Raw genomic sequence first — 10,959 nt, forward strand, 5'->3', positions numbered from 1 at the left:
CCAGGCTGGCCAGGCACCCAAGCGGGACCCCCACCCTGATCCGGGACACCCTTCAGGGCAAACCAGCCGGCCCCCACCCGTGCACCAGGCCTCTATCCTATATAGTAAAGGGGTAATATGCAAACTGACCCTAACAGCAGGAAGAATGGGAATGACTGGTCACTATGACACACACTGACCACCAGGGGGCAGGTGCTCAATGCAGGAGCCCTCTGGTGGTCAGTGCGCTCCCACATGGGGGAGCTCTGCTCAGCCCCAAGCCAAGCTGATAGCTGCCAGTACAGTGGTGGTGGTGGGAGCCTCTCCTGCCTCCTCAGCTGCACTAAGGATGTCCCACTGCAGCTTAGGTCTGCTCCCCACTGGCAAGTGGACATCCCCCAAGGGCTGCCGGGCTGCCAGAGGGATGTCTGATTGCCAGCTTAGGCCCAATCCCCCGGGGAGCAGGCCTAAGCCAGCAGGTGGTCATCCCCCGAGGGGTCCCAGACTTCGAGGGGGCACAGGCCGGGCTGAGGGACGCCCCCCTCCGAGTGCACAAATTTTTGTGCACCAGGCCTCTAGTCTGATTATAGCAGGAGGAAAAGATAAGTCAATGATGTTCTGAATTAAAGAGTCAACAAACTATTCTAATGATTTATGAAATCCACATGGAGATGCCCAAAGGATCGGAACTTCTGAATACACTGCCAACTCAACAGCCAAGATAACACTGGGTCAGCAAAGCCGTGTATAGCTCAACTAATCGAAAATCCAAAGCACAAAAAAGCTGGATGACAATCATTTTGCCGGCAGGAAAAATGTTGAGCTTTTTCACACATCTAACAGAGAAGATGAAAACTAAACAAAAAATTATGGAAGATTTCCTATAGTCCCCAATTGACCTCTCAGATTTCTTTCCCATTCACTCAAGTGGACACCTCACTGTAGGATGCTGATGGTACAAATAAAAAACATTATCCATAAACAGACCACCAGTTCAAGAAGTGATTTCCAACAGAATAAGCAGAATAATGTCATAGAAATGGATTGGTTAAAGCTTGACCTGTGGGTTGGGGAGGGATGCTTCCAATAGTTGACCTTAGAATGCAGGACCAGCAGGTGACTTGAATTCCCTCACACATTCCAATTTAAAAAGGAAGGGGGGTGGGGGGAGGAGGAGCCTAATCCAATCTAGATTAAGTTCCAAAAATTTAGACTGGTTCAGTCAGGAGGGTCTGTCTTAAAGTGTGTTAAAACCTGCATATGCTCCCTCCAAACAAGAAAGGTTAAAATCAGTCCTTAATCAAACCATAAAGAGTGTCTGCGGGACAGTACAAAACAGAATATTCTAATGCACTTCACTGTGACCCCATCAGCAGCTTCCTCAAAAAGAATCCTCATGACAACTGACCCATTAAATACTATCAGTCATTTTCGACAAAACAGTCCTATGTTTAGAGCTGCAAAGGAGGTTAGAATAATTTAGAACAAAATTCTCAAGTTACCCATGAAGAAATAGGTCCAGAGAACTTAAGTGACTTATGCAAGGTCACTCAGCTAGTGAAGGGCACTGGCTGTTACAAAGCAAGGCCTCTGGCTCCAAGGAGCTGCTTTTCCATTGCATCAGTCAAGATAGCATAAAGCCGCCCTAACCGGTTTGGCTCAGTGGATAGAGCGTCGGCCTGCGGACTGGAGGGTCCCAGGTTCAATTCGGAGACAGTATTTATTGGGAGGGGGGGTGTGCAATCAGATAAATTATATATGGAAATTTTTATGAATTTATTTATTTTTTTACTATAAAGCCACCTAAACAATGGCAGAAATAAAGAAGATTATTAGATGTCCAAAGTTTTCTGGAACAACAGAGAAAGTCTTTTCCACAGCTCAGAAGCAGTATCAGGGCATAGCACTTACACCAGGGCAGTCCTTCTTTCTTACAAGTTCACTTGGGATGTTTTTATCATCACCTAAGGAAAACTGTGGCCTTTGGTTATGATTCAGGGACTTTGGCTGGTAAGAAATGCATATTTGAGAGGGCTGAGGTGAGGGGGAGGAAAAAATACTTCCATAGTATTTCCCTTTCTCATTTTCCTTCTTTATTTTAGGAAGGACAAATTTCATCAAAGTTTCCGCCCCATCTAGTAACATGTCTTACATCATTTTGATTATTTGAGGGAGCACCACACAAATCTAGCAGGTTTCAAACACCAGGTCGCCCAGGCTGCCCCCAGGAGCTTTCACGTGGGCGGTCAGTGGTCAAAAATAAAATCTGTTTTTGAGAGCTTAAGCAGTATTTCCTTCAACCTCAGAAAGGAATCTGATCCGAGCCCTTGCAATGGATCTCTAAATGCTCAAGATTTGCAAGCTCCTATCAGACATTTTCATTTCACTGTGAGCTCCTTTGGCCTAGAAGGGTCAGCCTTTGTCCATGCTTTGCAAACTGTGGGCACTCAATATAGTGTTGACCCTAATACAATTTCTAGACAAATTATTTTTCCCCGTGGTCCCTAACCCTTCTCTGTCCTTTTTTCTCTTCCCTCCCATCAGTTAGGGATGCAAATGTGAGAGACCGGAGCCAACCCCATCAATCCCACAACCATGTGCTGTAGCTCCCTCCAGCTCCCAGACTTTAAGACAGGAAGATGAAGGAACAGGGCGTCTTAGTAAACTGTAGTATCCAGAGGAGGGAAACAAAATGGGGCACGTCACATGGCCAGGGCCCGGATTTTTCTCAATTAAAAATAAGAGGAAGTGTGTGTCTCGGTCAAGTGGGCTGCTTGGAATTTCTCATTCTTAGGATTCCAGTCTGAATGCGCGCATCCTCTGGGAGGGGGAGGGAGGGCCGCGCGTTTGGCTCAGTTCTGCCTGCTCTAGAGGGGAGGGGTGGAGAGAGAGGGGTGGGAAAAGGCCGCCCTGAGCCCCAGGCCCCCGGGTCACTGTGGGACCCCGGCCATCCCTGGCCCCACCTCCCACCCGCACAACTAGGCTGATCCTCCCGCTGATTGGCTCTGGCGGGAGACCAATCAACTCCCGTCTGCCCCGCCCCCTCAGAGCCAGTCTGTGCTCCCGGAGGCCTCAAGGGCATGGGCTCGCCCACCACTGGGGCTGCAGAAGGGGCCCAGGCCACATCGGTGCCCTCGGGCCACTGGGGATGGGCGGGGTGGCAGACTTCAGAGGGCGGCTGAGGCCAAATCCTCAAGTCTGGGCAAAAGGGGGCTAGGAGAGAGAGGGAGCCAAGTGCCAAATAAATAGGGAGGAATGCAGGAAGCGGAGGTGACCCTGGAAAAGGGAAAGTGCCAGAGCCTACAGGGTTTGAGCCAGACAAAAAGGCCACACAGCGAGGGGAACTGTAAGGAGGGAGATGGGTGTACAGAATCCTTGACCAAAAAAAAAAAAAAAAAAAAAAAAAAAAAAAAGGAACCTAAAAAGATGGCTTGGGTCTGTGCCTTTGCCAAAGCCTGCTCTATCTGCCCAGCTGCAGTTTCAAAACGAAAAAGAGAATTTGGGGTAAACGCTGGTTAAAGGCAGCTGGGCTGCTGTGTCCTTTTTGCCCTCCTTGGGCTCTCAATGTACTCTCTGCAGAGAGTAGGCCACAAGTACTGTGGAATTCTAGAATGGATAAAAAAAAAGAGGGGGGCGGGAGGCAATGCCAGGAACATAGGTGGGAAACAAAGGGAATGGAAGAGGGGCTATCAGGTCAGAACCAAGTTAGAGAGACACAGGCCTACCAGAAAGAAGAAACAGGAAAGGTGGCTGGCTGCACAGGAGGTGAAGCAAAGGGCACCTGAGCTAAATGCCTCACAAATGTTCTCCTTTCATAGACAGCAAAAATCATTAGACAAGCGCAGATGTTTAAGATGAGGGGTTAGGAGACATGAGCACACTCCCCATAGCACCTCATTCCCTTCTATGTTTCAGGTTTTACCTGAGAAATGGGAGCGAGAGGCAAAGACGGTAGTTGCTCAGGAAGTTACAAAGGCAATATTTTCACAAAGTAACGTATTTCTAGGAAAAGTTGTTTGCCAAGGGCAGGTTTGATTTCTTTTTGTTTCAGTATGTAAATAACTATAAAATCACATCTTTAAGCTCAACAGGGCAAAGGCAAGCAAGCACAATTCAGGGTGTACATGAGCCAAGTAGCATTTGGTACGTACACACACACACACACACACACACACACACCCCTCATCTCTCCCTATTTACATCTTACAAATAAACATTGTAGAATTGTCTGGCATGGTCTGTTAAAGCATGGTCTACTGCTATTCCAGGATTATTAGGGAAATGATTCTATGATTATTTCAGAATGTTATATTTTCCCTAAGAAAACTAAGAATAGAAGGTTATTTTGTTTTGGTTTTTGGTTTTTGATGTATCTTCCACATAATGGAGGATTTTAAGGCCTTTTTAAAAATGAAAACTCAATTTGATCATAAATTCCCTTCAGAGCAAATATTATTTATTTTACTCTATAAAAAGAAAACTGTTCAAATTAAGAAAAGGGTGAGGAAAACTTGTTTCTTAGCCTCTTCTTTCATCTCCTTTACAACAAAAATTTAAGTTCTGCTGGGGATTTTTCCTTCAAACGGTCATTACTTTATAAATGAAAGACTTTGCACCACAAATGATTAAAGTGTTAGAAGGATTCACATTCCTCAAAACACCTTCAAAGATTTTTATTGCTCATGTTGATAAACTAAATTAACTCTCTTCTAGTGAATCATGAAAAGAAATACTGAATATTGATCAAACAGCTGCTTTTTATATTATATCCTATCACCAAAAATCTTAATTTGTTCGTATACTTACACCTTGTTCTACAAAACAGAAAATAATATGGCTCAAATACTGGAAACTGTTAGAACCAAGGAGCTGTGACCACATAAACAAATACCTATCACTAGGAACCCAATGCACAAACTAATTTCTTATGAATGGACACATATTAAGAATAATACTCTAAAAGCTCATTCTGTGAGGCATATATAAAAAGACTATCACAAGATAAACTCTTTGTCAGAATAAAGTGCTTCCAAATGCTGGAAACTTCTGCATTTGCCAACTCATCACATTATTTGTGAACTATACTCCTCTCTTCTTCCCACAATGATGACCACCAGAAAATAGGCTCAACAGAAGGAAGGGCGAGCTAATTTCCTATTACAAATGCTTTTCATTTTCAATACAGCTTTACCCACAGAAGACCTAAAGCCACCTTTCAACTTTTCATGAGGTTATCTACTCTGGAACTTAAAGGCAAACAATAAATAGCCAAAAAATGAAGAGTACAGGATAAACCCCTCCATTTCCCTGACTTAATACGCCTTCTTTCAACATAAAAATGTTAAGTAATTTTACAGACGATGCACAGGAGCCCCCAAATGATCTGTGTGATGTCTCTGTGCAGGCCTTTGCAAGAATAAACAACTGTGAGGCAGACACACTGGGTTGAATTACCATAACTCTTAACTAATAATGGGTCCCAGACGTCTGCAGACTTCACTGTATACCCTGTACAAAAGCAGCCATGCCTGTGAGGTGGTGGGTCCGTGTGTGAATATTTCATAAATCCTGGTTCAGGAACCAAAAGAAAGCATCACCCATAATTACTTTCTAAAGGGTCACAGGTAGAGAGGTATTTCTTTCTAAATATGTAAGCCTAAACAATCTCTTACTCCTGAATCATTTTAGGAGAGCGTGAATAAAAACTGATGTTTCCTACTGCTATTTTTGTTACTTGGTATTGTGTAATCACAGAACTAAAGTATACAGAACAACTTATCAAGATCAAACTAAGAGCTCTGAGAAATGATTTTAAATGAAGGTTTAGCCCTGTTCTAACAAATATTTTTGTAGAAGAATTGTCTGTTTCAGTCAAAATATACAGTCAAAAGTAAACTTCTATGAAGAGATAAAAGTTCTTATATATGAACTTCAAAAACCTCAGAACTGCCATTATAGAATACATGTCTTAGAAATACTACAGTCAGGAACCTCCAATGAAACAGCCCTCCTGTGTGGCTGCTCCTACAGGTTTATATGACTGACTAGAGACTATCAGCCAGGTGTCACTGTGGGGTGAGCATCTTATGTGCCCTAACCTCTCCCACCCCCCTCCTGAGTGCACTCCTTAAGGAAGAAACATGAAAGAGAGGGAAGGGGCAGAAGCAAAGAGAAACAGAATTCAAGCACAAGGTTAAAGTAAATTTGTCTCTGACTTTGTCACCATGAAACGCACCTGCTGTGATGTTCAGTTGAGCTACTGGAGGTCCTCTGGCTGCTTCTGAAAACTGATGCTGGCATAGGCGCTTACATCCTCCCTGGAGCGGCTGGTAGAGCTGCTCTCACTGCTGCCCGGAGGATGACGAAGGGTTGGGGGCTGGGGATGCTGCACTTGACGGGGGTGCTCCTGGGGGTGCTGTTTGAAGTCCTTGACCAAATCCAGGTCTATGTAGTTCAGACCATTCTCCAAACCCCCTGCAGCCCCACACACTTGAGCCTGCTCTTTGGGTGCTCCCCCGAGCTCCCCAGGCCTCAGCCACACGTTCTCAAATGAAGCAGAGCTGTGACGTTTCACATCCTCAATGCTGCTGCTGCCACCACTGCTGCCCCCTACTGCAGCCCCCCCTGAGGGCACCATGTTGCCGGCCCGGGGGGTACTAGGCATGGAGGAGAAGGTCTCGGAGCTATGCCGCCTCCGGCACCCTTGCGGGTCTGCACGGATCACTTTGGCACTCTGGTTGCCACTGGGACTGAGGTTCACCCGGGTGAAGGCACTCGTGCCCCCGGACCCTTGCGGGGCCACCAGCTCCCCTGCTCCTTGAGGCGCAGTGGGGGAAGCAGAGGCTGTTGAGGATGAGGAGGGAGCAGCCGCTATAGCCCCGGGAAGGCTCGCCTCCTCCACAATGCCTGTCCGAATATCAGCATAGCTGACAGGGGCAACTGGAGAGGTGTCCACGTAGCTCTGATGGGGACAACCCATCTGCATGGTCATGTAGTCACCCCGAGTGCTAGTGCTAGGCACTGCCCGGGTAGGCCTGCATGTGCTGGCAGTCCCTGGAGGTGCAGGACCCACTCTGCTCGGCTGGACCACAGGGCTCTCCTGCCAGGTAGCCCTCCGGCCAGGCCCCAGGTCCATGTTCATGTACTCTTCAGTGCCAGACTCTTCCTCCCTGGGAGCTGGCTGGAGCTGGGATGGACACCTGACAGAAGGCGAGCTGTGGGATGCCACGGGACCAGATAAGTAGCCAGGCTGATCACTCCCAAATTCGATATTCACATATTCCCCTGGGCTCTTGGGCTCTGGAGGAAGCAGTAGGGCCGGCTGCTGCTGCTCTCGAGCCCGAGGTAAGGTGCTGGCCTTGGGGTCCCCCAGGGAAAGCCTCGTGGGCCGAGCCAGGCGGCTGTTGGTCTGCGCAGCTGAGTCCACCTTTCGAGGCAGATGGGACTGCAGGACCTGATGGTGGAGATGTTGCGGGAGGCTGGGCTCGGGCCTCACCCCACAGTATCCCCCACCCAGGCTGTCGTTGCTGGTGGAGGAGGAGGAATCTTCGGCTGCTGCAGCATAGAGAAGGCGACCAGAGCTGGAGGAAAGGCGGAGGTGCTGGTGCCGGGCGGTCTCCTCCAGGTCCCCCGGGCGCTGGGTGTGCTTAAAGGACCTTGGCAATGAGCAGTAGGAGAGAACTGACTTGTGCTGGGGGTCCTCAGGGCCGCAGTAGCAGTCAGAGGGGCTGCTGGTGTTGGAGTCCCCCACCGGTGACATGTTCATGTAGTCACCTGTACAAGGCAAGAGCTTCCCACCACTGCTCTCCGAGGGTAGTTTGGAGGGTGGCAGGGGGTGGGCGTGGTGGCCCCCAACCCCATTTGTCCACAGCTTCCCATAGCTACTCCTAGAAGGGGCAGCACTGTTGCTGCTGCTGGGCCCACCCCCAGTATCTGGGGAGCTGCTGCCACTTGGGGACATCATCATGTAGCCATTGGGGTCCACTCTCTGGGGATGGCGTCTGAGGGGGTTGATGATCTGCTGCGGGGAAGACACACTCTTGGGGCTCATAGGCATGTAGTCCCCACTGCCTTTCCGGCTGCCAGGCACTGGAGCCACTCCTGGGGTCATGGGCATGTAGCCATCATCCGTGTGGAGGGTGGAGGTGTCTGGGCGGCTGTGGCCTCCGCGGCGCTCCAGGGGGTGCATTTCCAGACCCTCCTCAGGGTAGGACTGGGTGGGCAGGAAGGCGGAGTGCCGGTAGCCGGGCAGTCGGCCTCCACTGCCACCTCCTGGTGGGCAGGCAGGCATCATCTCTGTATATTCCTCAATGGAAGCCACGGAGGACTGCGATGGGGTCTTCTGGTGGGAAATGGTGGGGGAGGTGCCAGCTGAGTGAGTCCGCTTGCGAAACCGATTATCCAGATCTGCAGCGCTGGCTGCTTCATCCCCAGCCAGGGCCGAGTTCGTGCCCAAGCCCGTGGCTGGGAGGTAGCGGTGACCATTGCCACCCCGAGGCAAAATGTAGTGACCATTGGGGGCGGCGAGAGTGGAGGCGCCCTTGCCTCCCATGCAGATGTAGTTGCTCAGCTCCTCCTCCCCGCGGGCCGGTGGGGTGTGGCCCAGGGAATCTGGGGTGACACTGCGGAAGGAACTTCGAAAATCGCAGGGACTGGAGCCATACTCATCGGAAGAGATGAAACCGCCATCACTAGGGGAACCAGACACAGAAGCACTAGATCTCCGCGGGAAAAGACAGTCAGAGGTGGAGCCATGGCCACTGGTGCTGCTGGACGACAGACTGACAGGGCTCGTGGCCGAAGGCGAGCAGCGAGAAGAAGGCATGGGGATGGATCGGCTGTGGTTGAGTGGGGGGTGTAGCCGCGAGCAGCCCCGATGCCGGTGGGCGTGGGTCCTGTTGGTGCTGGGACTCACGGGGCTGCCGTCCACCGAGGCCGGGCGGGACATGGTGCCTTCCCCGTCGCTGGAGGCGCGGACACGGAAGGAGCCCTGCTTCCCGCCCACCAGGCTGGCTGGAGAGGTGGCCGTGATGCTCTCGGTGCGTGAGCGGCGGGTCAGCCCCACCTGGCTGGGTGGAGGGTTGTTGAGGTGGTGCCTGCGCAGCGGGACACTGATGGGGTTGGAGCAGTTGGAGGAAGACTGGCTCTTGCTGCGAGGCCGGAATTCATCGCTCATCGCCCGCATGGCCTCCAGGATGGTCTCGTGCATGCTCTGGGCCACCACCGAGTCCTCCACCTGCATCCAGAACTCCCCCGGGCCGGTCACTGCGGAACGGCCCACTTCGATGAAGAAGAAGTTCTCCGAGTGACCACAGCGCCGGATGTTCATCAGCTGCAGCACCACTGCGGCCGCCTCTGTGTTCAGCTTCACGAAGCTGATGGTCTTGCTGGTCAGGCAGAGGCGGTAGATACCAATCAGGTTCTTTGTCTGACCCAGGCCCTTGGGTTTCAAGACCACCTGCCAGACCTCTTTGAATGCGGGCCCTGGGTTGCTGTCCCCGAAGCTCAGGTCCTCCCCAGCCTCGCCAACGCCAGAGCTGCCACTGCAGCTGCCCCCGCCGCCTCCTGTCCCGGGGGCCGAAGCCCCGTCGTGGTGGCTCTTGGCGCGGTTATGCAGCTGCAGGAGGGCCTGGTACCAGCTGTCCTGCTCGGCCTCGCTGTCCGCTGCGATCGCAAAGTGCTCGTCCCGGGTGTAGAGGGCCACCAGGTGCTTATTCTTGGAGTCAGCCCGCTTGTTGATGTTGAAACAGCTCTCGAGGGGGATCGAGCGTTTGGGGGCGCTCGACTTGTGCCGCCACTTCTTCTCGTTCTCATAGTACTCCAGGCGCGCCGGGCCCCCCGCCTCGCTGGCCGCCCGCAGCACGAAGAAGCGCTTGTGCATGCTCTTGGGTTTGCGCAGGTAGCCCACCTTGCGCACGTCCGAGAAGCCCTCGGTCTCCGTAGGGCTCGCCATGCTGCCGCCACCACCTCCGCCGAGCAGAGGGAGGCGCCGAAAAACCACCCGGTGGGGGGCGGAGGCTCCTCGCCGAGGCCCCGCGCATGCAAACAGGGCTGGAGGCGGCCAAAACCCCGACTCCGAAATCCACGCCGCCCCCCCGCGCTGGGAAGGGGCAGCCCAAGCAGGACGCTGCGGCTACGACAAGGAGAGAGCCCCGGCCAGAGTTTACGGGCGTTTCATGCAAACACCCGGGGGAGAGGCAGTGCGTCCGGCGGGTGTGCAGCCCGGATCCTCACAGAGCCAAGTCTCTGGGAAGGAGTGTAGATGCATCTCTCCCCGCCCGAGCCGGAGTCCCGAGCAGGCAGGCGATAGCGGCCAGGGGTCCCCAGGTTGCCCCCTCCAGGCGCGCGCGCCTTCCCTCCCGAGTTCCCCTCTGGAAGTAGCGATTCCCGAGGCAAATTAAATATCCTTGGGCAGGGGGAGGCGAGCTGCCAAGTCTCAACGTTGCACGGGGTTCTCCCTCCTCCTCCTCCTCCGCCTCCTCCTCCGCCTCCTCCCACCCCCCAACAGTCCCCGCCGCCACCAGCCGCCCAAATACCAGCTCAATCGCAGAGACCGCGGCGCTGCGGCTGTTGCTGCTGCTGCCGCCACCCGCAGTCGCGTCCTCTGCAGCCCCCTTTCGGGCCCATCTCGGCAGGCGGAGAAAGTGGCTTTTCCACGCGAAACGCTACTAGGCAACCGGGAGAGCTGGGGACGCGCCGGAGGGACAGGCACACCCCTGCCCCTCGCTCCAGTCGGCAGGGGAGGAGAGGAGGGGACAAGGGCGGGAGGCGAGGGAGGAGGTTTGGGAAGGAGTCGGGGAAGACGCCTCTTCCCGGGAGGCGCTGCCTCTGCAGTTACTTCTCCCCTCCTCCCTCCTCCTCCTCCTCCTCGGAGAGTTGCCGAGAGCCCCAACCAAAACAAGCGGCGGCGTCTGGCTCCGCGCGCCGGCCCCCTCCGACCGCGCCGCCGTCTCACTCGGAGGAGAAAAACACGTGACGGAG

At 52.8% G+C, this 10,959-nt stretch overlaps 1 protein-coding gene across 1 annotated transcript in view; it reads right to left on the reverse strand.

The window, feature by feature from the left end:
- IRS1 (insulin receptor substrate 1) overlaps positions 1-10,953 on the reverse strand; it is a 59,184-nt gene extending 48,231 nt beyond the window's left edge. The window contains exon 1 of the mRNA XM_005883501.2: positions 6,215-10,953. Coding sequence (XP_005883563.1) covers positions 6,236-9,931 — 3,696 coding nt within the window. The 5' untranslated portion in view covers positions 9,932-10,953 and the 3' untranslated portion in view covers positions 6,215-6,235. The remainder of the gene's footprint in view (positions 1-6,214) is intronic.
- Positions 10,954-10,959: the final 6 nt, after the last annotated feature.

Source organism: Myotis brandtii, unplaced genomic scaffold (assembly GCF_000412655.1).
Source record: "Myotis brandtii unplaced genomic scaffold, ASM41265v1 scaffold79, whole genome shotgun sequence".
In the NCBI taxonomy this organism is placed as follows: Eukaryota; Metazoa; Chordata; class Mammalia; order Chiroptera; family Vespertilionidae; genus Myotis; species Myotis brandtii.